Source organism: Erinaceus europaeus, chromosome 15 (assembly GCF_950295315.1).
Source record: "Erinaceus europaeus chromosome 15, mEriEur2.1, whole genome shotgun sequence".
Classification (NCBI taxonomy): Eukaryota; Metazoa; Chordata; class Mammalia; order Eulipotyphla; family Erinaceidae; genus Erinaceus; species Erinaceus europaeus.
Window position 1 is genome coordinate 6220961 of NC_080176.1, and position 23718 is coordinate 6244678.

Here is a 23718-nt window from a genome sequence, read left to right on the forward strand (position 1 = left end):
ATGCAGGGGTCGGCAAGGCCAGCACTGCCATCTGCCCCCCTTCCCCCAAATCCACCCAAGATAATCCACTGCCAGGCGCCCCAGCTGCAGCAGGGCAGCCCCACAACAGGCGAGCACTGTTGACCCCATTTCATTGATCACATGGCTGGGCAGGTGACAGTCCCCATGCTGGGGGCCTAGCCCCATCCTTCAAGGTCACCACTGCCACCAGAGCCCCCCACCCGCAGGATGCGGCTCTCCAGAGACCATCAGACACACTGGGTAGAACATCCCCACTGGACCCTTCCTGGCCCAGAAGGGGTGGGGCCACAGCAGGGTCCCATTCAAGCTGCACATCCCCGAGCGAGTGAGCGGGACCCCACAGTCCCCTCTATTTGGTCTGGTGGCCACCCAGTGAGGGTATCTGACATAGGACCCCCAGCCATGGTGCCTACCCCACAGCAGCTGGGAGTCCCCCCACCCCCACCGCATGAGCAGGGCAGCCAGAGCCAGTCCCCACAGCCTGAGGGGTGGGGCCAAGGCCCCAGGTGGCAGCAGTGGGCGGGGCCTGACAGCTCTGCAGGCTCTGCTGCCTGCTCCTGGCCATCACTTGGCCCTCATCACCTGCAGCGCCTGTCACCACTCCGTCTTGCTGTCACCATCCCAGGTGGGTCTGGCCAGCTGTCCACATGGTCCAGTGTGGCCCTGCTGTCTGTGGGGCACTGAGCACTAGGACAGCTGTACCCCAATGAGTACAGGGGGAAGTGGGGTGGGGGGAATAGAGGGAGAGAACAAGGCCAGACAGCTGTGTGGGTGGGGCTGTGGACGTCCCACTCATGTGGCGGCCACCAGGGTCTATGCAGGGTGGGGGGCTGCAGGACTACTTGGGGCATCGAGGGGGACGGCTACACCGTCCAACCTGGAAGACGCCTTCCTGGGCCCCTTGTTGGGGAGCCAGGGAGTGACCACCCTCGCTATCCCCTTCTGTGGGGGCTGCTGAGGCTCAGCTGCCGCCTTGCCAGGTGGTGGGGAGTCAGGATAGTCTTTGGTGATACCCCCTCACCCCCCACCCCCGCATGCAAACTGCAGCCAAATCTTGGCCTGCAGTGGGTGGGGCCATGCAAAGCAGAGAAGGCCTGAGGGGCCAGTGCCCCAGCTCCTACTGGAGGGTCTGGCTCCCCTCTGCAGGGGGCGTGGAAGTGGCAGCCTCCCCCCTCCACCCATGGATTGGTCTGGGGACACCGATGGGTGGGGCGCTGGCTGAGTGGAAAAGTTTCTAGCTCAGGTAATTAGTCCCGCAGGGCAGGGAGGCGCCTGGGGCTCGTTAGCTGGCCCCACACAGCCCCAGGGACTGGGTGGCAGGGCCCCGGGAAGGTGACAGCCCCCCTCCCTCCCACAGCCCCAAGCTGGCCACCGAAGCCGCAGACCCCACGGAGGAGTGGGACGTGCCACAGATGAAGAAGGAGGTGGAGAGCCTCAAGTACCAGCTGGCCTTCAAGAGGGAGATGTCCTCCAAGAGCATCCCCGAGTGAGTGGGCGCATCTGCAGCTGTCTGTGTGGGCCAGGGCCACGGCCAGCAAGGGGTGCAGGGGAGGGGGGCCCTGCTCATACCGCCTTCCTCACCCACAGGCTCCTCAAGTGGATCGAGGACGGGATCCCCAAGGACCCCTTCCTGAACCCAGACCTGATGAAGAACAACCCCTGGGTGGAGAAGGGCAAGTGTACCCTCCTGTGAGCCCCGCGCCCCCACTGACGCCTATAAAGAGAGCTCCATGAGGGCCGTTTTATAAAGGTCTGGAGGCGCCCCTGCTTTTGTATTTTTTTTTAAGTGGGAAGTGACACTGCGGGAGGGGAGTGGGGTGCTGTGGTCCCTGAGCGACAGTGTGAACTCTGTCCAGTGTGACCTGGGCTGTCAGGTGTGAATCCCAGGACTTGGGTGTGGACCAGTGTCTCTGGTCTCTGACGTGGCCCTGGGCTGGCTGCGCTCAGGGTTACAGCAAGTCTCTGATGTACACGCTGCGCCGCACGGCGTTGGACACACCCTCCTTGAAGCGGAACCAGACGTCACTCTTGCCCACCGCGGTGCCCACGCGCCGCTCAGCTGAGTCTGCCTCAGGGGCTGTGTCCTCTGTGGGGGCCTCACGGTCACTTGTGGGGCTGAAGTCGATCCAACCTCGACCCCCCACACACACATTCCTGCCACCCCCCAAGCACCTGCACGTGGGGCTGCTGCTTTCCTGACGACCACACGACCGAAGAAGTCCCTCTCGGGCTGTGGGGGCAGTGGGTCAGGGGTGAGCAGAAGCTTGTTCTCACACCCTCCCTCCCCTCCCCACACCTGCCAGGGGCAAGACCTAGGATGGGGAGCACCAGCAGAGCCCACATTCCTGCCAAGTTGGGAAACCAAGGCCAGTGGACCTGCTACGCAGGCCTCCTCTCCCAGGCCCCCTCCAACTGCTTCCCCACCTTTTCCCCCAGCACCCCTCCACCTGCCTCTCCAGCACCCCCCACACCTGCTCCTCCAGCGCTGCCTTCTTCAAGATGCGTTCTAGCCTCTGCTCGTGGCTGGGCTGGGCAGGCGGCTGTGCCCCTTTGTCCCTCACATCCCCCACTGGGTCCTCAGATCCACGGGAAACTCCCTCCATCTGCAGGAAGTGGGGTGGGTGAGGACGGGACGGGTGTCCTCCCGAGGGCCCTGCTCCTAGGGCCCTGCACACCCACCTGCAGGCTGGCCCGAGCCCTGGCGGCCGCCTCCGCACGCCGCATCTTCTCCACTTCAATCTCTCGGGCTATGAGCTGCCTGGCCTGGTAGGTGAGGGGTTTGCGAGCAGGCACCTCAGGGAAGCGACAGACTTCCTCCACGTTCCTGCCAAGGGCAGGGCAAGACAGCAGACGGTGGTCAGCAGGGCCACCACACACTGCCCCAAGGGGACACAGGGCCCAGCACTGCTTCCCTACTGCAAGTGGCCCCAGGGGTACCCACCCAGGGTGGGGGGAGACTACCAGGTGCTGGGCCATCACTTCTCCTGTACCTCCACTGAGGGTGGCGGCCCTGGGCATCTCAGGATGGGAGGGTTCTGCACAAGGCCCCTGAGGGACACAGGCGCAGCAGCAGGGACCTGTGAGCACTGGCCCAATACGGGAGAGACCCTGCACGGGAGGCCCTGCTCCTAGCAACACTCACGGTTCCAGCCGGTATGTGTACTGGCCGTCGGCTGCCCGCTCCTGGCGGTAGGTGAGGCTGTAGGCCAGCATGGTGCCCACCAGCCCGGCCAGCTGCTCCTTTTCCCGGGTGCTGTAGAGCTGCGTGTTCACCTGCGGCGGTGGAGAGGCTGAGCACCCCGGCCGTTGCAGCCCGCGCCCCTGCCCCCGTCCACCCGCAGACACTCACGGGCCGCAGCTTGGGTGCGAGTATGTCCAGGAGCAGGCACAGGGCGTCCAGCACCAGGACCTGGGGTGAGGCCCGGCTGCGGGCGGTCGGCGCCATGCCCGCCACTAGCGTCTGGATCAGGTTCTGCGTCCGGCTGGTCCGGGACAGGGCCTGGGTACGAGATGAGGACAGTCACGGAGGACCCGCGGGGACCTCAGGGAGGGGGGCCCAGGACCCAAGCAGGGGCACACCTCCTGCTGGCTGCTGGGGAAGGTGATCCGGGGCACGTGGCTGGAGGCGAAGAGCACGTGGAAGGCAGCTGGCAGGAAGGGCGGGTAACGCAGCAGCTGGAAGCTCTGGCCCACGAGCGCGGCCCGCTGCAGCAGGTCATCAAAGGCCAACCAGTCCAGGGCCATGCACACGGCGTCCAGGCTGGAGTCACGCAGCCGCAACCGCAGGAAGTTATCAAACAGGCCCTGCATGTGGCAGAAGGCCCTGAGTATCCCCCCCCCCACCGCACGCGCGCGCGCGCGCACACACACACACACACACACACACACACACACACACACACACACACAGCCCAGGGTCCGCCCATCCAGACCCAGCTCCAGAGTCCTCAGTCGGGAGTCCCACCCCACTCACAGCTAGGCAGCTGGGCAGCCAGGCCCCTCACCCCCAGGACACCCCTGCAGGGACCTCACCCCCCCACACTGGACATAGGTCTCAGGCAGCAGTGACAGGAAGGGCACCCCACACCAACCCTGCTCTGGTCAGTCCAGGCCTCCACTCTGGCACACGGATCCCCACTCCCCATCCTACACCCCAGCTTTCTGGGTGTGTGCCAACCCGGCTTCTGATCCGACTGGGGCCCTAATCCAAATCCGATCAGGCAAGAGGATGAGAAGCTTCCTAGAGTGGAACAGTCTCTAACACCTGCCCCCCCACCTCGTCCCTACCACCCAGACCCCAGCCTTGCTCTGCTCCCCAGAAGGCTCTCAACCAGTGGCCAGTGGAAGCCCACTGGACACTGTGCCCTCAGACACGCCTGCCCTCCACCTGCCACTTGCTCTTGGCTCAACCTGACAGCAGGGTGGGACCCAGGGGCAGCAGGTACCTGGACCACCTTCTCGGGCTCACCCGCAGAGGCGGCCACGTGCATGACGTGGTGAAAGCGCTGTGCAGCCAGGGTCAAGGGTGGCGCAGCCTGGGGCCCCAGGTGCCCCACACCCAGCTGGAACGCGTGGCCAGTCAGGGCTGGATCCTGGCCCACGGGGTGTCTGCAGAGAGGGTGTGGAGGCAGCAGTGTGTCTGAGTCCCCCAAAAGTAATTTCGGCACCCACCATACGTGTTCAGAGGTCCCCGGGGCCAGAGCAGCTAGAGGGGTGTGGGGGACAGTGGGAGATGTGGCTGACCCTTGGGCCCCCATCTAAGGTGCCTCCACTCTGTGCCCAGCACCTACCTCTGGGCCCGGGGAAGCTGGAAAACCTCCTGCCACACAGAGAAGAGCCCCTTGCGTTGGTCCTTGAGGCCCACGTGGGTGGTCTGCACGGCCCGCACACTCAGCTCCCGCCGGCCCCGCCCATTCAGAAACTAAACGTGGGGTCACAGGGGTGAGGGGTGCCAAGTGGGTGGAGCAGCAGAGGTACCAGTCTCCCCACCTGCAGAGATGACCCCCCCGTCCCCCACCTGCAGGGTGTTGATGCAGGCGCGGATGTCGCTGTCCGTCTTCTGGCAGAGGGCAGCCAGTGCCCCGGGGTCAGCCTGCATGCCCTGCCGCAGGGAAATCTAGGGGGACAGTCAGTCCCTTCGAGCCATCTAGTGACACTTCTTCCAAGAAATGGCTGGGCAGCCCCCAGAGCCCCCAGCCCCGTTGCCCCACCCCTCCTCCAGGGTCAGTTAGGAACTGGGAGGGGCAGACAGGCAGGACAGAGGATCTCAAAGACGTGAAGGCCCCCCCACACACACACCTCCTGGAGCCGCTGCACAAGTCTGGAGGGGAGCGTGGGGGGCACATGGAGCAGGAAGGCCTGCTGCTTCAGCTGCCGCAGGGATGGAACGAACCTGGGGGGCCACAGTGTCCACACAGCTGTCAGGGGCCTGCGGGGGGGGCGTCGGGGGGAGTCCCACCCAGTACCCCCAGCCCTGCGCAACACACTCACTGGTCATTGCAGATGCAGATGATGGGCCTCATCAGGAGCCCGCCCTCAGCCCGGCGCCGCTGCCCCCCGCCCAGGGGCACAGCCTGGTCAGCTTCCCGAGGGCCCTTGCGGTCCAGAATGCTCAACAGGACATTGACTGCAGCCTGGGGGCACAGAGGGCAGTGAGCTGGGGCCTGGCCCACCATCTACCCCTGAGTGTGGCCCTAGAAGGCCCCCGGCCCCCACCCTGCCAGGGATCAGGAGCCCACCGTGGGGGCACCGTCAATCTCATCAATGACCAGGCAGTTGGGCTTCCCGCTGGCACCCAGCACGGACTCCATCTGCGTGGCCGCTTCAATGCGTGTGCGGAAGGCCTCAGGGCTGCGGTCGTCACTAGTCAGGAGCCAGGAGGGCTTCAGGATGGTGGGGCCAGGGCAGCAGCCGGCAGCCAGGAGGGACAGTCCCTGGGCCAGGCCGTCCTGCGAAGCCTCGGCGCAAGCCAACCCCTAACCTCATCTGTTGAATCCTTAGGAAACCCTGTTTTCTGCCCTTTCCTGCAGACTCCAGGCCCAATCCCTGTCTCATGGGAACCCCAGGCTCACCCATATCTTCTGGGGCCCCAGTCCTCCCCCAGAAACCAGGAGACACTCACCTGGCGTTCATCTCCACCACACAGTACCCCGCATGCCGGGCCACCACATGTGCTAGGGTGGTCTTGCCCAGCCCCGGGGGCCCACACAGCAACGCCACCTGCAGCCCAGCAGAGCAGACCTGCCAGATCCACCACACCCAGGGGGCAGCCCCAACCCCCAACGCCCAGCCACACACACACCCTTGGGTGCCTGTGGTGTGGAGCCAGTGTTCAAAACAGCAGGTCCTATAGCCACCACAGGCCTGGCTGACCCCTAGGAGCCACCCGGAGCCACCCACTGTCCCTCAGCGGGACAGAGAACTCCTGTCAGGGCACTGCCACAACCCAAATTATTGAGAACGGACTCAATTCCTGACGCCCACCAGAAACCTGCTGTTAGACTCTGCTGTCAGCACACTTGCAGCTGCTGGCCAGCAAATGTGCCACAGGGCCCCCGGAGGCACCTCTGTGGGGCTCAGCATCGGTGACAGGGGATGGGGACAACCCACCTTCTGGCGGGGCCTCCGGCTTGGATCAAGCTCAGCCTCCAACATCTCCTCCAGCACCTGCTCCTGACTCTTCCACTTGCCAGGCCCTGGAGCCTCCTTGCCAAGCCGGGCTGGCTCGACGCTGGGTCGAGGCTTCCGGGCCGGCCTCTCTCGGCCAAACACCACCACGTCCCACAGCTTCAGCCACTTGAGAAGGCAGCGGTTGATGAACTAGGGGGGCGGGGGGGAGGCACTGCTGAGGAGCCACACACCTTGTGTCCTGCTGGCCGAGACCCGGAGACCAAGTGGCCTGGGCAGTGAATGGCAGAGCAGGGTCACAGCTGGGCCTCCGTCCCTGGGCCTTGCCCTCCAGAAGCCCCCCCACCCCCATAGCTGGGTGCTGAGTCCACTCCTCAGGCCAACCGCTGAGAACAGCAAGGGCTCACGTCATCGCTGAGCAGGTCCGTGTAGCGGTGGGGGGCAAACTCGTCCACCCACAGGCAGTGCTGGTCACGGCCGTCCACTGGCTCCTCCCGGGGGGGCCCTGGGAGCTGGGCCTCCTCCTCCACATCCTCCGACCTAAGGCTGGACAGTCACGCCTTGAGTTCAAGCTTTAAAGCCATGTAGGCAGGAGACCAGCAGTCCCAGAGTCAGGCCCAGAGGAGGACGACAGGAGAATGCTGCAGGGAGAGGGGGTGCAGGAAGGATACAGGGAGAGAGCGGGGAGGGCGAGGGGAAGTGGGGTCCTTGTCACCTGTTCAGTGTGTGTGACACTTGCTGGGCCTCCTCAAGCAGCTGTGTCCGCCGCTGTGCAGACAGCAGGGGGGTCAGGATGGCTCCAGGACCACCGTCTTTAAAGGGGCTGCCCACCCCACCCACCCACCTGACCACCGGGCCCCACCTCATTGTCCACCTGCTCCCTCAGGGAGGAAAAGGGTATCCCCAGCAGACCCAGATGGCCATGGCCCCGCCAGTGGACATCCAGAAGAGGGCTCTGTGGGGACAGGAGGACAGACAGATCAGCTCTGCCCCTGACCCCAGGTCAAGGGTAACCCACAGACTCCTCACAGAACCTGGGTCCCAGGCAAGCCATGAAACTAGCACCCCCATGCTGGACAGTGCGGGCCCCATGCAGCAGCCACCTGCACTCCTGTGCCCAGCGGGTCATCTCGCAGCACCAGGAAGGCCCGGTCGCCACCCGTGGAGGTGACGTTGATGAAGTCCTCTCGCATGGGAGGTCTCCGAAGGACAGGGTTACGGGTGGGTGGTAAGGCCTGCTCAACACCCAGGTCAGCACCAGCGTCTGGGGACCTGGAAAGAGACCACAACTCCTCTGACCTCAGACGAACAGAGGCCAGACTCATCTCTGCCTCCAAGTCGCGCAGGCCCTGGGTCCCCAGCCCCCCCCCCCCCAATTGCACACATACCCATAACCCCACAGTTCAGCAGGGACCTTGGGACTTGGTGGAGGGGTGATGTCCTGAGGTGGGGAGCTGGGAATTGGAAGTTCCTCGATGTCTGTGCTAGATCCGAAATTCAGCCTCTTGACTGCATCCAGCTTGGGCCTCTTCGCCTTGGGGGCTAGGAAAACAAAAAGTGAAGACAGAGATGATTCCTTTTGGGTACTGTGCACCTGGCCCTGCATCCCCCACCATGAGGACTTACTGGGGGGCAGGGCTCCATCCCTCTGGGCCTCCGGGTCCAACCGTCTCTTGCTGGCAGCGCCCACACAGTTCCTTGGGGATTCAGCAAGAGAGAGATGAGTGGTGGTGTCGCCTGCAGCAATGGCCTCCTCGAAAGTCAACTTGGTCCTTCCCCTCTTGCACGCCAGTGGGGGTGACGGGGTCGATGACCCTGTGGAAGAACAGACTCAGCTACCAGACAATGTCTCTGCAGACTCCTGCAACCCTATCCTCGAACCCAGCCCCCCCGCCCGACCTCTGGCTGCAACCCCCGACCAGGGCCCCGACCGCAACGAGCACCCACCTTCCAACTCAGCCAGCACCTCCAGTTCCGCGGCGAACTGACTGTGGAAGTCATCCTCCACGCCATACAGCTCCTGCTCGTAGTCCTCCATGGCCCCCGCCCTGTCCCGCTACGCGGACCCCAGCTCCTGCCCGACAATCCCGCTCGAATCTCCCGCGCCGGTGCCGAGCGCAGCCCCGCCCCGAACGTCCCAGCGCAGCCAATCACCGGCCTGCGTGTCAGACGTCGCTCGCCATTGGCCCGTGGGCGGGGAATAGGCGGACCCCGCTGCCGGGACGGGGCGGAGGACTCGGGCGCTCCCTATTGGTCCGCATGGCCACCAGTCAGCGATGGAGGCGGGGAGAGGGCGAGGCTGCGCATGCTGCTGGCCTGCGAGCGTCTGTCACCCGCAGGCTCCGTGGCTCCCCGGGCGTGGGGTCTTTGTGCTTTCGGCATCAGGGAGCGGGGGCGTCCGGTCCGGCTGCGGGTAGGTCCAGGGTGGAGCGGGGGTTCTGGAAGGCGGATGCCCGGGCCGAGCCGGAACCGCGGCCTGCTAGTGGCGGACTGGGAAGGGTTCCGGGAGGCGGGGAGGGGGGCGGACCCTGCTCCGCACGCCCATCGCCCGCCCCGGGCTCGCACACCCACACCACACCCACACCGAGCCTGTACCCTCACCCCTACCTGGCACCTGAGCCCAGCGCCCACCCAGGCTGACCCGATCCCGGGGGCTGGAGGCCCTGTAGCCCGGCCAGGCCCCCTCCCCACTCAGAGAGCCCCTCCTGCACCTGCCGCACCCGAGGGTTCCTCCCTCAGAGCTGGGGCAGCATGGGACCTGGCTGAGCGTCCCCGCAGGCCGCCATGGAGCCGGGCAGCGTGGAGAACCTGAGCATCGTGTACCACAGCCGAGACTTCCTGGTGGTCAGCAAGCACTGGGACGTGCGCATCGACAGCAGGGCCTGGCGCCACACCCTGACCCTGCAGGCCCAGCTGCGCCACCGCTTCCCGGAGCTGGCCGACCCCGACACCTTCTACGGGTTCAGGTGGGCGGGGGTGCGGGTTCACAAGGGACCAGGCAGGACCGGGGTCCTGGGCAGAGGAGCCCCATGGCAGGAAGCGGCTGCCGCTGGCCCCTGCTGACCCTCTGCCCGTCCAGGTTCTGCCACCAGTTGGACTTCTCCACCAGCGGGGTGCTCTGCGTGGCCCTGAGCAAGGCGGCTGCAGCCAGCGCCTATAAGTGCTTCAAGGAGCGGCGTGTCACCAAGGCCTACCTGGCCCTGGTAAGGCCTGGGCATGGGGATCGCTGTCCTTCACGCAGCTCCAGGGGCTCCCCACAGTGGCAGCCCATGAGCTACCCACACTCCTGCCCTCAGGTTCGGGGACACATCCAGGAGACTCGAGTGACCATCAGCTACGCCATCGGCCGGAGCAGTGTGGAGGGCCGGACACACACCATGTGCATCGAGGGTTCACCAGGTACTGGGCAGCCTGCGGGCCCAGGGCTGCAGGTGGGCGGGTGGTGTTAGGGAGCCTGACAGCCTCCTTCCCACAGGCTGTGAGAACCCCAAGCCCAGCCTCACCGAGCTGGTGGTCCTGGAGCACGGGCTGTATGCTGGGGACCCCGTGTCCAAGGTGCTGCTGCAGCCCCTCACAGGTGTGTGGTGGGCACAGGTCAGCGCCACTGACCCCTGTCTCCTTGTCCGGGTGTGTTCCTGTGCCATAAGGAAGGACCTGGGCCCTCCGTGGGGCCCTGGGAAGCTGGCAAGAACTCAAGTGGGGGGCGGCCACAGGGGCCAAGCGCTATCCCCTAACCTCCTCCTCCTCACAGGCCGCACACACCAGCTGCGAGTGCACTGCAGTGCCCTAGGCCACCCGGTGGTGGGCGACCTGACCTATGGGCCGTCGACAGACCAGGAGGCTCAGCCCTTCCGCATGATGCTGCACGCACTGTACCTGCGAGTGCCCACACAGGCCGAGCGCGTGGAGGCCTGCACCCCTGACCCCTTTCTGCCCACCCTCGATGCCTGCTGGTGCCCCCACACCCTGCTGCAGCCGCTAGACCAGCTCATCCAGGACCTGCAAGATGCCCCTGACCCCCCACCCGCCGAAAGGGCCTCTGGACCTGACCGTTCCCTGCCACGCCCTGTCCGATGCCCTGAAACTGAAGCACAGCGGGCCTCTTGCCTGCAGTGGCTGTCAGAGTGGACACTGGAGCCAGACAATTGAGAGGGCAGGTGCTCCTGGGGACTGCAGGCACAGCCCCGGCACCTTCACACAGAACAGTTGGCTGGGCTCCCAGGATGGTCCTGGCTGGGCCAGCGAGGCGCTCTCAGGCCAGCAGGGGGAGCCCAGAAGCCACGGATGGACATAGTGCCCCCTCCCAGAGCCACTGGCACCCCCCCAGCCCTGCTCTGCCCTCTGTCCACCTCCTCAACCGCTGCACCTGGACTCCGATGTGCCCTGCAATGTGCCTTTGCTTCTGCTCAGCCTGCCCATGCTAGGCATTCTTGGGGGTGGCTATGGGTCACAGCCAGAAAGCCAGGGTGGGCTGGCTCCCGCCTTTTCCCTGTGACTCACTGCACTGCCCCCCTGCTGCAAGACTGAGAATAAAGACGAACCACCCTTGAGAGGAGTGAGCTTGTGGCGTTTGGCCGGACACACCCCTCCCTGCCCTGGTACCTCCACACCAAGGCCTCCTGGTCCTGGATGCCAGCCTCTTGCTGGCCATGCCCCAGCTGGCTCTGGTCCACTGTGGCACTCCCTCTGCTGCAGCTGCTTCACCCACAGGTCCCAGCTGGGACAGAGCCAAGGGAAGCAGACCAAGGGCCCCTGAGGCCCTCAGTGCCCACAGGCATGGCCTCACTGACTCTACATACTGCTTACATACATCAGGCTCCACACTCAGAGGCTCTGTCTTCTATGGCTACTCACTGAACACAGTCCTATCTTTGTGAAAGTCCATGTTCTCACCCTGGGTACACCCACTTGGTCTTTCACACTGAGGGCACAGCTAGGCTGGGGCCAGCCTCCTCACTTGCTGTGCCCAGGATCCCTACCAAGTTCAGGCAGGGAAGCCCCTGGGTGTCCTCCGGGGTGACCTCCCTCCCTGATCTGCACTCAGGCCCCACTAGCAGAGATGCCACTACCACGTGGCACCCCTCCATACATCCTTCAGTCCCCAGCCAAAACCCAGCAAGAGTTTGGGGCTGGGGTGGAGCGTGGCTGCCCAGGGTAAGCGTCCCCCATGGGACTCTCCCTGAAATGTTCCAGCCTGTGGCCATGTGTCCCTGGAGTTCCTCCTAGACAAGTTCTGGGGGGCCCAGTCCAACATCCACTCAATCTTGGGGCTGGCACGGCCCAGTGCCTGACATACAATGTTCCGCTGGCCCTTCCCCAGGGGTGGGTGGGAGCAAGGGTACAGCCTGGACTGCCCAGGCCACTCAGTTCAGCTGGAAGAACTCCCTGGGCACAGTGGGGGCAGATACTCACCCTCAGCCTGGGAGGCCTACCCAGCACTGCCACCCATCCTGGCCAGATCCTAAACTGTGGGATGGGGACATGGCCACCATCAGGCACCAGGGTCCAGCCCCTCAGACATGCCTTCCCTGCCCCAATACGCTGTGCTGATAACCCACCCTTCTCCACTCTAACACCCACAGAGCTACAGAACTGAACCCCTAGAGGGGACACAGCTCAGAGCTGCTCTCAGTCCCAAGTCAGACCACACAGCTGGCCTAGCCAGCCCTCCCGTCACAGGGGCATCTCCCGGCAGAGATGGGGTGGGAATCCCGGCTCCCCACCTGAAGAGGGGCGTGCTCTGGGCCGCTGCCAGCATGAGCTCAGCCTTAGCTCCCCCGGGGCTAGGGAGCAGGTGCCCGCTATGCTGGGCCCCAGGGGCTAACGCAACCTCGCTGCAGGGCGGCCCCTCCCCTGCACACTGTGGGCAGGCCGCACTGCAGGAGAAGTGGCCGTGGGCAAGTGCTGGCGGCATGGTGAGCAGGCATCCCCAAGCCCCACGTGGCCCCCACGCCTGGGGGCTCCGCTGCAGGGGCTGACTGGCTGGCTCTCACAGCAGGAGCAGCGAAACCAAGTCTGCATACACAGGTCAGTGGGGGCGGGAGGGGGCCACCGGCCAGAGGCTGAGAGTTCACCTCCATGTGCTCTGGATTGGAGGCTAAACTCCTCTGAGTTCCTGTGTCACCCCTGTGGGAGCAAAAAACCCTATTCCCCCCACCCCGGGCACACACAAGGGGGAGAGGGAGCTGAGCCAGGCTGTGCCAGTGGGCAGCTTGGGCCTGGACCAACATCCCTCGGTCCCCCAGCCCCTAAGGCCACTTCTCTGGCCGTTAGCCGTGGCTCTGGCTAGGCAGGGGCAACTACACTGGGTCTCTGTCATGTCTGCAGCCCTGGGGATGGGGGTAGGGGGACTGGAGGAGTGAAGTAAGGCCACCCCTGCAGGTTGGGGACCCTTTTCACATTTACTCGTGACCGGGTCTCTAGGGGAACCATTGCCCCCTCACAGAACCACTCAAAGTTGTTAATTGGAGCACAGCCGTGGGTCCCCAGGGCCCCGACCTGCGATAAGAAAGGCCCCAGGATTTGGCCCTCCCCACTAGCCGCCAGCCGCGCCCTCTCGCTCCGAAGACGTCTTGTTTGTGGGTTGTGTCCTCCCCAAAGACAAGTGGATGAGCAAGCGAAGCAGCTGCAACCAAGGCGCGTTCCCACCTGGCCTCCTGGCCCACTGCCTATGCCTCAGGCTGGCGTGAGGGACTGAAGGGCAGCCTTTCCTGTGTCCTCCACAGCTTGCCCTGGACCTGCTGCCCAACCAGCACCTGCCCACCGGAACGACGGTGCCCACCCGCAGCCATGGGCCCCACAGCGGGTGAGCCAATCCCCAGGGAGAGACCTACAGAACACAGTGCCCCCCCCCGACCCCAACTGATCCCCAGGGTGAGCAGGAGGGACAGCGGGCACTTGAGAGTGGGGCTGTCAGAGACAGGGATGTCGTCTCCTGATGGCTGGCAGCCAGCCCAGCCCCTCTGCCTGGAGCCCACTTTGAGCCCCCAACAGGTAGAGAGGGGGGTGCACACATGTATGGACTTGTATATGTGTGGCACAAACCCCCTCAAGCATGAGGGCTGGGCTCAGGGCACTCACACCTCCCTCATCTGCTCACCTGGCCAGGCATGTGTGACCTCAGCCCCAGGATGCTCCCACACTGCTGACCCGAGCTGGCCCCTCACACACAGCCTGTTCTATTCCAGGTGCCCTGGTAAGGCTGGGCCTTGTGCTCCTGGTGTCCCTCACTGCCCACTGTGCCAGCCCCCCAGCAGAGGGCATCTCCCCAGGAAGGCTGGACACTGGCAGGGCTGACCTGTGGGCCAGGTGAGTGCAGACTGCCTGTGGCTCTGACCCACACACCCAGTACAGTCCAGAGTCCCCATGGGTCCCAGGGAGGGATCATCTTCAGGCTCTGAGACAATTGGGTCCAGGTAGGGCCACCAACTCCAGCTGCCACCCTCATCCTGGTCATGCCGGCTGAGATCACTTACTGGCCCAAGATGGATCAGAGCCCCCTTTCTGCCTTGTCATATGCCGGGCAGGCTGGGGCAGCTGGTGGACCCGTTGCATTAGGCCTATGGTGGGGAGTAGGGGCCTCTGCAGGGCACCCTAGTGGCTGTCTAGTCCCTTCTGAGTCGTGGGAACTGTAGAGCCGTGAAGACAGGGGCTGGGGGGTGAGGTCATGAACCAGTGAGCAGTCCTGCATGTGCCCCCCACCCTCCCTGCTGGGCAGAGACCCTTTCCAGGCCCCGCCTCCACTGAGGAGATGGCCCTGTCCCACCTTTACCTGCCCCCTCTGCCCAGCACCAGCACCTCACTCGTGCAAGACTTCTGGTGCCAGCCAGCCAGCTTGCTGTCCCGGGATCAGCTCTCTGCCCTCATCAGGAGAATGGCAACGCAGCACGTGCAGCTCAGAGCCTGGCAGGTATGTGACCAGGCCCCAGGGCAGGAGACATGTGTGGTCTCCAACTTCAAAGTCACCGGACCCCATGGCTCTCAGGAAACTCTGTGCCAGGATGCCCACCTCTGTGCTGGGCCTCCCCTACCTGGCCACTGGCTGTGAGGCCACTGGACTCAAGGAAGACAAGCAGCCTGCTGGCACCCCGTCCCTCCCCTGGGCTCATCTGCCCACCTCAGTGCCCTCTGCTCAGTTCTGCTTTACTGTGGCAGCGACTGACCTCAGGTCTCGCTCACCGGCTGGACCGCAGAGCCAGCTCTCCTCTCTGCCCCACTCTTCACCTTCCTCTGAGAGAGGCCACGCCACTGCTCCGCCCTCCTGAGTGGCACTTGCCAAGTTCCACTGCTCACATCAGGGTCAAGCACGGAGACCAGGGCCTCCACCACTGAGCTATGTTCCCCCACCCGAAATCCTTCTAACAAGGGAACTGGCATGCTAAGGGGAGAGAAAACGGAAATCACATGCTTGTGGGAGTCGGGCGGTGGCGCAGCGGGTTAGGCTCAGGTGGCGCTAAGCACAAGGACCAGCGTGAGGATCCCGGTTCGAGCCCCCGGCTCCCCACCTGCAGGGGAGTCTCTTCACAAGCGGTGAAGCAGGTCTGCAGGTGTCTGTCTTTCTCTCCCCCTGTCTTCCCCTCCTCTCTCCATTTCTCTCTGTCCTATCCAACAACAGTGACATCAATAATAACTACAACAATAAAAAAAAAACAAGGGCAACAAAAAGAATAAATAAATAAATAAATAAAAATTTTAAAAAAAAGAAATCATATGCTTGTATGTGTGAGGTTCAGTCCCCGCAGTGCACATGCCAGAGAAGCGCTGTGCTGCTCCCCCCAGAAATATAAACACACGAAGAAGTCTTATGGAAACCAGAGAAGGCAGAGAAAAAATGTAAAGAGTCAAAATGACTAGATGACAGTCACCGTGGACTTGGTGCCAACACAACCATCTCCGTTTTCCATTGCCAGAAGGGTTTTCTTATCGCTGGAGCTCAGTGCCGGCACTATGAACCCACTGCTCAGGGTGGCTGTTTTTCCAGCATATATATATGTGGTTTTATTTGATAGGATAAAGAGAAATTGAGAGGGGAGGGGAGGGTAGAGAAAAAGAGAGACACCAGCTGCCTGCAGCCCTGCTTCACTGCTTCAGGAGCTTTCCCCCTGCAGGTGGGGGCCAGGGTCCTCGCACATGCTAATGTGTACACACAACCAGGTGCACCACCTCTCCACCTTTTTTTTAATGTTTTTTATATTTATTTATTTTCCCTTTTGTTGCCCTTGTTGTTTTTTATTGTTATTGTTATTGATGTCATCATTGTTAGATAGGACAGAGAGAAATGGAGAGAGGAGGGGAAGACAGAGAAGGGGAGAGAAAGACAGACACCTGCAGACCTGCTTCACCGCCTGTGAAGTGACTCCCCTGCAGGTGGGGAGCCGGGGGCTCGAACCGGGATCTGACGCCGGTCCTTGAGCTTTGTGCCACATGCGCTTAACCTGCTGCGCTACTGCTACTGCCCAACTCCCCACCTTTTTTTTTTTTTTTTTTTTTGCTTCTAGGGTTATTGCTGGGGCTCAGGGCCTGCATCACAAATCCACTGCTCCTGGAGGCTATTTTTCCTTTTTTTTTTTTTGCCTCCAGGGTTATTGCTGGGGCTCAGTGCCTGCACCATGAATCCACTGCTCCTGGAAGCCACTTTTCCCCCCCTTTGTGGCCCTTTTTGTTGTAGCCTTGTTGTGGTTATTATTGTTGTTGTTGATGTCATTCGTTGTTGGATAGGACAGAGAGAAATGAAGAGAGGAGGGGAAGACAGAGAGGAGAGAGAAAGACAGACACCTGCAGACCTGCTTCACCGCCTGTGAAGTGACTCCCCTGCAGGTGGGGAGCTGGGGGCTCGAACCGGGATACTATGTCTATCCTTGCACTTTGTGCCACGTGCGCTTAACCCACTGCATTACTGCCCGACCCCATATTTTTCCCTTTTTGTTGCCCTTGTTGTTACGCTTGTTATTGTTGTCATAGCTGTTGTTGTTGTTTTTTGATAGGACAGAGAAAAATTGAGAGAGGAGGGGAAGACAGAGGGGAGAGAAAAACAAACACCTGCAGACCTGCTTCACCACTTACAAAATGACTCCCCTGTAGGTGGGGAGCCGGGGACTCAAACCGGGATCCTTACACTGGCCCTTGTGCTTTGCACCATATGCACTTAACCCACTGCACTACCACCCAGCCCCTAACTTTTTTTTTTAATATTTATTCCCTTTTGTTGCCCTTGTTGTTTTATTGTTGTAGTTATTATTGCTGTTGTTATTGATGTCCTTGTTGTTGGGTAGGACAGAGAGAAATGCAGAGAGGAGGGGAAGACAGAGAGACAAGAGAAAGATAGACACCTGCAGACCCACTTCACCTCTTGTGAAGACTCCCCTGCAGGTGGGGAGCCAGGGGCTAGAACCAGGATCCTTATGCCGGTCCTTGCTCTTTGCGCCACATGTGCTTAACCTGCTGCGCTACCACCTGACTCCCTTTTTTATTTTTTTTAACCAAAGTACTGCTCAACTCTGGTCGATGGTGGTGCTGGGTATTGAACCTGGGATCTCAAAGCCTTAGGTCACCTGTATCATTTTATTTGTTTATTTGTTTTTATTTTTTTATTTATTTATTTTTTTTATCTGGGGAAATATCTTTGAGGGTAGTGCATAGGTCTAGTATAAGACCTTGGGCTCTATTCCTGGTAGCACGTTTGCCAGAGTGGTGCTTTAGTTTTCATGCTGAAAATAAAAAACACACAAACAAATAAGTAAATGTCTAAAAAAAAAATGTTGGGGAAGCCCAGGAGGTGACACAGTATTGGATTTGATAGCATAAGGTTCTGAGTTTGATTCTTGTTATCACATGTTCCAGAGTGATCTTCTTTTTTTTATTTTTTTTATTAAAGAAAGGATTAATTAACAAAACCATAGGGTAGGAGGGGTACAACTCCACACAATTCCCACCGCCCAATCTCCATATCCCACCCCCTCCCCTGTTTATTTGTTTTTAATCTTTATTGATTTTGAATACAGACAGAGAGAAATTATGAGGGGAGGGGGAATAGTGCAGAAGAGAGACAGAAAGAAACCTGCAGACCTGCTTCACCACTCACGAGGCTTTCCCCTTTCGGGTGGAGACCAGGGACTTGAACCCGGATCCTTGTGCACTGTAATGTGTGCGCTTAACCAGGTGCACCACCGCTTGGCCCTCCCTTTTTTAATAGTTATTTATGGAGCTGGGTCTTCACACGTGCAGTTGTACCACAGCTGAGCTGCTTTTTCACTCAGAGAGACAACACAGCACTGGAGTCGCACCTGGTTCTGTGCCTCCCTTGTGGTATGGGGGATCTAGCCTGGGCCACCTGTGGGGCAAGGCATGCACCTTGCCCCCCTGAGCTATCTCTCTGGCCCCAATAATCAGTTGTAACATGGCTACTATGATGTACTTATACTAAGGGAAAGACAGAGACTAAACCAGCAAGACTCACCAGGGAGAATGAGCAGGAGGCGCCAGGCTCGATCCCCGGCACAGACGGCTCAGCAGACTGAGTGGTGCTCTGGGTACACAAAGAAACGAGGAAAGACGAGAGAGAGAAAGCGAAGCTCAGTCTCCTGTCAGGACCCAATATAAGGGAAGTCACAGGTCAGGACATGAAGGCTCAGAGAGCAGGGGATGGTGCTTGTCTCAGAACTGCCCACTCCAGGCCTGACACAACTGGATCAGGGTTCAGTGCTCCCCAGAGAGAGGACAGTCAGTTCCCAACCAGCATGTGTTTGGAGCAGCAGCAAACCAGGAGGGACAAGGCACTATCACCACTGGGGTCACACATGCAGGCAGACACCCAGCCGTCCCCAGTGAGGGCACAGAGGTGCCCACCAAGAGTGGACAGGGCATGGTGTGTCCCCTGCTATGGCAGGACTGATCCAGAGGGGACCGGGCAACCCCCCGACATTGAAGATGGAGCAGCACTTATAGAGAACACACGGGAAGAAGTCTCGAGGAAGCATTGTGAATGTTTTGAGCTCTGCGGTGATGAAAATGAAGCATGAGAGAAATCTAGACCCCTTGACTCCCTATCCTTGAAGAGGAGTGGCAAAAAGTCAGCAGGAAGGCCAAGAATGGAAGAACAGAAGTGGGTGTGAAGCCACTGAGAGCAACACAGTGAGGCTGTCCTCAACCCCCAGCTGGTCCCAGAAAAGCCGTGGCCAGGCCCGCCAGGGAGAGGGCACTCGGGAACATGAGGGCTGGCAGAGGACTCTAAGGACACTGGTGCTCACATGGGCAACTGAAGGAAGTTGCCCCCCTACCCAGGACCTTCCTAACAGGCTCTTCCCCACAAACCTGCTGCACACACTCCCCCGCCCACAACACACACACACACACACACACACACACACACACACACACACACACACACACACACACACACACAGTGGCCTCACTGCTCTGGGCTTCAACAGGTCCTGGGATGGTGCCCGGAGTGGCACATCGACTCTGGCCCATCAGGCCTTGGTCCTTTTGCCTGGTCAGGACCATGCTCTTCGGCCTGCCACTGCTATCACATCCAATGTCCTTTGGTGAGGCCTGTGTGTGGCCTGCCCTCCATCAGCAGGGTCCAGGGTGCTCACAGGGTGTGTTAGGGGAGGCAGCACTAAGCCAGTGTGGGCTCAGCAGCTTTCTGATCACCCAGAGGTCTCTGACTTGAGTCCAAGTCAGGACCCCTCTCCTTAGGGTGGGTGAGTGACCCATCTGTGCCTGGGGTGGCCATCCCAGGAGCCCCTGCAGATGTGCTGTCTTCCCTATTGATCCTCGGAACCCCTGCCTTATGTACCCAGGTCCCTCCCTGCAGTTAGGTAAAGGGTTCCCAGATGAATTGTCGGTAACCCTTGACATGCAGGGTGGGGGGATGAGGGGCACAGGCTAGAGGTGTAAGAGGTGTAGTATGGGGGGCTGAAAGAATTGCAGGGTGGGAGTGAGAGGTGCAGTATAGGGGATGAGGGGTGCAGGGCCATGTGAAAGGGGGGTGTCCATGGCCAAGGGCACCACCCATGGGCTCCTAGGAGTTGCACTGAGCCCTCTCCCCACCCTGAGGCCTCTGTGAACAAGGACAGCCAGCTGTCACCCTTAAGTCCTGTGCAAAGAGGACCTGCTGAGTCCCTGCCTGGGAGGCCTGGGGGTGGCCAGTTATGGGCAGGATCTGTGTGGAAGCTGAGGCAGGTAAAGCCCAGGTTGGAGGAGGGGTGGGGACAGGGGCCGAGGGAGTGGAGACGAGAGTGACTGAAGGCCTCTCCCCCGCCCCAGCTCAGCTGCCTGGCTAACCTGGCCACCCTGCGGGGCCTCCAGGGCGACTTCCAGCTACACCCACCTGACCTGCTGCTGTTCTACAAGTGAGTGCTCCTGGGCAGCAGGCCAGGCACCCCACTCTGGGGTGGGGTGGGGGGCACCCTCAGGTCCAGCATACCTCCTCTGGGGTCTAGGGAACTGTATCAGGAGGCCTGGTAGGACCCCAGATTGTCACCCCAAGTCCACCTTGCCTCAGCCTGGCGCAGGTGAGGGAGGAGGAGTGTCGGGCCTTCACACGCCGAGCTGCTCAGGGAGACACAGAGCTGCTGGCCAACTTGCCTGACCAGAGGGCCGCCCTGCGTAACACGGCTCTGGCTTGCCTGGTAGGTGGGGTTGGGGCGATGGGACCATGTGGGCCAGCGAGCTGACTGGGCGGGGTTGAGGGGGGTCCTGGAGCCGGTAGAGGTGGGGGCTTGCTAACCCGCAGACCCACTGTCCTGCAGGGGGGTCCCCACCTACAGCTCAACGCCTCTGACCTGCTGATCCTCGGGGTGCTGGTGTGTGACCTGGACGCAGCCAGCATCGCAGCGGCCGACCCTCACGTGCTGCAGAACCTGCAGCGCTGCCCCCGGCTGAGCCCTGCCCAGCAGGAAGCCCTCAACCAGCTGCTGGCCAGCGGGAGGACGGCACTGGGGTGGGTGCGCCAGCCAGACCAGCCGTCAGCCATGTCCACAGCCCTGCCCGACTGTGACCCTTCACCCCATTGCCCCGGGGCAGAGGTTTGGCTTGGGGTGGTCTCTGGGCAGACCAGGAACCCTTGGGGGTGGGGCAGGGCCTATGTCCCTGGGGGTCAGTCTCTGGGTCTGGGCATAGCACCCCTTCCTGTACCCCAGGCCTCCCGACTCCTGGAACCTGGAGGGACTGCAGACTCTGGGGCCCCTGGCCACCTACATCAGCCCCAGTCTGTGGAGGCAGGTGCAGGAGGTAGGCTTGTGGGGGGCAGGGGAGAGGTGCCTCCCTCAGGGCAATGCCTGTGTGGCATCTCAGGGGTCCGCCAGGCTGTGGGCCTGGATTTCTTTGGCAGCGTGGTGTCTGAGTGCCGCGCAGGGCGGCTGCGCCAACGTGAGGCCAGGCGCGTTGTCACCAGCTTCCTGGAGGCCAAGGCCCATCTGAGGCCCAAACGAGGCACAGGTGAGTGGCCATTGTGGCCTGGGCCCCGGACCCCACTCCTTGCTGGCCCAAATGCCTGGGGCATCAGGTCTGAGGTGAGGCATCCTGTACCCTGGGTGTGCTTGGGGCAGGCGGCCCACTGTGGGGCCTGGGGCCAGGAGAGCAGGGTTCAGAGTAGATGGGGCTGGGCTGGTCATCAGGTGAGAGCCACCCCCACCTCCCCCAGGGAGAGCCTGCATGCGCGGGGATATCACAGCGGCCACGCTGCGTGACGACCTGTTCCTGGTGCACTACGACTGTGCCCAGCTGGACTCCTGCCTGGGCAGCCACGTGCTCAGAGCCAACCTGGACCCGCTGCTGCAGCATCCGCTGCCCGCCGAGTGCCAACGTGTTGTCAAGGCCAAGCTGGCTCTGGTACACCCATGGTGGGGCGGGCAAGTGGGCGGGATAGGAGGGTGGGTGCCAGGGCTGAGAGTCCTGATGCCCCTGTGCCCACAGACCTACCCGCGTGGGGTCCCTGAGGAGCAGCTGCGGCGCATGGCCTCACTGGTGTACCTGTACTCACGTGCCGAGATCGGCCAGTGGGACATCTCGTCCATGGACACGCTCGTGGCCCTGCTGGCCTCGGACGCTGCGCTGAACAACCAGACCGAGGTGAGAACTGGCCAGTTCAGCCCAACTGCTGACCCCTGACCCCCGAACCTGGGCCAATGTCCCCGCTGCTGACCCCATCTCGCCCCTCCCCAGGCCGTCCTGCAGAAGTTCCTGGACCACAACGGCACCCTCACAGGTGCCCTGCTGGTGGCCATTGGGGGCTCCCGCCTCTGCTGGATGAGCCCGAGACAGATCCAGACCATCAGGCCCTCGGAGTTCCGGTGAGTTGCCTGGGACCTGGCTGTGCACCAGGTTGGTGAGGCTCAGGGGGCAAGGATACTGCAGCTCTACTTAATCCTGGAGACCACAGGCTAGGCCCCAGGCAGCTACTGGGGTGCCAGAGGCAGCTGTCCTGTCATATCCATGCGTCCTTCCCACCAACTCCTATCTGCAGGCCCATGGCCCACTGTGGCCTAACCCTAACCCTCACCCCACCGTAAAGACCCACCTAAACAAGGTCACAGCCAGGAGACTGGCGTGAGCACGCACGTGGGGAGATCGGGTGGAGGACAAGGGTCATGAACCAGGGGAAGCCCCCACCCACCAGCCCCCCCACCCCTGCAGGCTGGCGGGGGACCTGGACATCTCCTCCTGCCCCCAGAGCCGGAAGAATGTGCTCTTCGCCAAGGCCCGCGAGGCCTTTGGAGGCACCCAGACGCCCGACATCTACTACCGCCACATGCGCCCCTATCTCGGTGAGGCCTCTTGGGGTGCGGGGTGGGCAGCCCCTCCTCAGCAGCCTCTGGCCCCCAACCCCTCACACTGCTGGCACCCAGGTGGCGCCTCCGTGGAGGAGCTACGGCACCTGGCCCAGGCCAACGTGTCCATGGACATCGACACCTTCACCAACCTCAACCCACATGTGCTGCAGGTGGGCTTAGCAGGGTGCAGACGGGGCAGCCCACAGGGGGCAGGTGGGGAGGGACCGCCCGCAGGAGGCAGACGGAGCAGTGGCCCACGGGAGTCAGGTGGGTCTTAGCCCACAGGGGTGCAGTTGGGGGACCACTCACCACTCTGGGCCCCTCCGAGGTACTCACAAAGGGCTGGTGCTGCCCATGGTGGTACAGCCCAAGCCTCTGACCACCCCCACTCTCCTAGAGCCTGAGCCTGGACAACGTGACCACGCTGCTGGGCCAGAATGTGGGGGACCTGCAGAAGGCACGAAGTCACCCCACCATCAGCTCCTGGCTGCGCAGCCTCAACAGCTCATCCCTGGGTGAGCTGGGGCTGGACGCCAACCCCTCCAGCCCCACAGGTCCTAGCCACCCAACCAGCAGAACCCCCAACACCCCATCCCTGGTTCCCCGGCCAGCTCACACTAAGGACCTGCCTGGGAATGCCGCCGTGGTCCCCAGCTCAGGTTTGTCCCGTTCCCTCCAGCCCATCCTCCACAGAGTCCCAACTGCAGCTTCCCACCATGCTTCTCACTGGGCCACATTACTGGGGCGCTGATCTCTGTAGGGCCAGGGTAGGTGTGAGCTCCAGCAGAAGGAGGCTGCTGCAGGCTGAGGTGCTGCTGGCTGGGACTGACAGCACCCTCTCCACTTTACCACAGGCAGCCTGGTGGCCCCCCTGGGTTACCTGCCCCTGGCAGTGGCCCTGCCCTCCGGCCTCCTGTGGCTGCTGCGTGGGGCAGTGAGGACTCCGACTAGGACAGCAGTGCCCACACCACAGCCCCCAAGGACATCATGGTCCCAGTGCCACCCGCAGGACAGAGGGGACCCAGAAGTGTACCTGGATGCCCAGCCAGGCCGAAAGGCAGGCCCTGAGTGCAAGGGACTCCATCATGTGTAGCAGGTCCCCAGAGTCTGTGGGTCTACACCCACCCACCTCCAGCAGAATGTGGAGCTGCACTGAGGCCCAGCTGACCCAGGGACCCACTGCCTGGCCCTCAGGCTCCTCGGGACAGAATGGGAGCCGTTCAGGGGCTTCCCGCAGTGACGATGGCCTTGCAATGACATGAATAAAGGCCAGGGTGACCATCCTGCCTGTGTC

The 23718-nt window shown here is 62.0% G+C and overlaps 4 protein-coding genes across 7 annotated transcripts; 3 read left to right on the plus strand and 1 right to left on the minus strand.

Moving 5' to 3' along the window:
- Nucleotides 1-551: 551 nt before the first annotated feature.
- GNG13 (G protein subunit gamma 13) lies at nucleotides 552-1784 on the plus strand (the record flags this gene model as incomplete). Its single annotated transcript, XM_060174099.1, has 3 exons — nucleotides 552-625; nucleotides 1361-1507; nucleotides 1609-1784. Coding segments are annotated over 3 exons (327 nt in total), but the record flags the coding sequence as incomplete, so codon positions are not given.
- CHTF18 (chromosome transmission fidelity factor 18) lies at nucleotides 1773-8990 on the minus strand. Of its 2 annotated transcripts, XM_060172670.1 has the most exons (22): nucleotides 8596-8990; nucleotides 8275-8463; nucleotides 8037-8190; nucleotides 7752-7920; nucleotides 7511-7603; nucleotides 7364-7416; nucleotides 7056-7194; nucleotides 6631-6840; nucleotides 6143-6240; nucleotides 5760-5883; nucleotides 5512-5654; nucleotides 5320-5413; nucleotides 5039-5137; nucleotides 4812-4942; nucleotides 4467-4629; nucleotides 3601-3825; nucleotides 3371-3520; nucleotides 3164-3294; nucleotides 2701-2845; nucleotides 2493-2624; nucleotides 2194-2251; nucleotides 1773-2107 (listed from the first exon to the last, which is right to left on the minus strand). In XM_060172670.1, the coding sequence occupies exons 1-22, from the start codon at nucleotides 8684-8686 to the stop codon at nucleotides 1971-1973; spliced, it is 2928 nt and encodes a 975-aa protein (XP_060028653.1). In that variant the 5' UTR covers nucleotides 8687-8990; the 3' UTR covers nucleotides 1773-1970. The 2 variants fall into 2 exon arrangements, with proteins under 2 accessions (XP_060028653.1, XP_060028652.1); XM_060172669.1 differs by having other exon boundaries at nucleotides 8037-8463.
- On the plus strand, nucleotides 8930-11188 carry RPUSD1 (RNA pseudouridine synthase domain containing 1). 2 transcript variants are annotated; one of them, XM_060172702.1, is made up of 6 exons: nucleotides 8930-9061; nucleotides 9388-9614; nucleotides 9728-9851; nucleotides 9945-10047; nucleotides 10124-10225; nucleotides 10400-11188. In XM_060172702.1, exons 2-6 carry the CDS (start codon nucleotides 9433-9435, stop codon nucleotides 10795-10797), a joined length of 909 nt encoding a protein of 302 aa, XP_060028685.1. In that variant the 5' UTR covers nucleotides 8930-9061; nucleotides 9388-9432; the 3' UTR covers nucleotides 10798-11188. The 2 variants fall into 2 exon arrangements, with proteins under 2 accessions (XP_060028685.1, XP_007528054.2); XM_007527992.3 differs by having other exon boundaries at nucleotides 8939-9061; nucleotides 9427-9614.
- A 1245-nt stretch (nucleotides 11189-12433) lies between these two features.
- On the plus strand, nucleotides 12434-23707 carry LOC103117933 (mesothelin-like protein). 2 transcript variants are annotated; one of them, XM_007528066.2, is made up of 16 exons: nucleotides 12434-12675; nucleotides 13374-13453; nucleotides 13836-13956; nucleotides 14437-14557; nucleotides 19918-20003; nucleotides 20156-20282; nucleotides 20403-20593; nucleotides 20793-20883; nucleotides 20958-21090; nucleotides 21296-21483; nucleotides 21568-21723; nucleotides 21817-21944; nucleotides 22288-22418; nucleotides 22500-22594; nucleotides 22822-23083; nucleotides 23279-23707. In XM_007528066.2, exons 2-16 carry the CDS (start codon nucleotides 13438-13440, stop codon nucleotides 23515-23517), a joined length of 2085 nt encoding a protein of 694 aa, XP_007528128.1. In that variant the 5' UTR covers nucleotides 12434-12675; nucleotides 13374-13437; the 3' UTR covers nucleotides 23518-23707. The 2 variants fall into 2 exon arrangements, with proteins under 2 accessions (XP_007528128.1, XP_060028661.1); XM_060172678.1 differs by having other exon boundaries at nucleotides 22288-22594.
- Nucleotides 23708-23718: the final 11 nt, after the last annotated feature.

Coding starts and splice junctions, on each gene's coding strand:
- CHTF18 (XM_060172669.1), bottom strand. CDS start 8,686: ATGGAGGACTACGAGCAGGAGCTGTATGGCGTGGAGGATGACTTCCAC. Junction 7,195..7,363: donor GTGTCACACACACTGAACAG/GTGACAAGGACC, acceptor GTGACTGTCCAG/CCTTAGGTCGGAGGATGTGG. Junction 5,655..5,759: donor AGATTGACGGTGCCCCCACG/GTGGGCTCCTGA, acceptor CTGTGCCCCCAG/GCTGCAGTCAATGTCCTGTT.
- LOC103117933 (XM_060172678.1), top strand. Junction 21,091..21,295: donor GAGGCCCAAACGAGGCACAG/GTGAGTGGCCAT, acceptor CACCTCCCCCAG/GGAGAGCCTGCATGCGCGGG. Junction 23,084..23,278: donor CGCCGTGGTCCCCAGCTCAG/GTTTGTCCCGTT, acceptor ACTTTACCACAG/GCAGCCTGGTGGCCCCCCTG.
- RPUSD1 (XM_007527992.3), top strand. CDS start 8,954: ATGCTGCTGGCCTGCGAGCGTCTGTCACCCGCAGGCTCCGTGGCTCCC. Junction 9,615..9,727: donor GACACCTTCTACGGGTTCAG/GTGGGCGGGGGT, acceptor CTGCCCGTCCAG/GTTCTGCCACCAGTTGGACT. Junction 10,048..10,123: donor GTGCATCGAGGGTTCACCAG/GTACTGGGCAGC, acceptor TCCTTCCCACAG/GCTGTGAGAACCCCAAGCCC.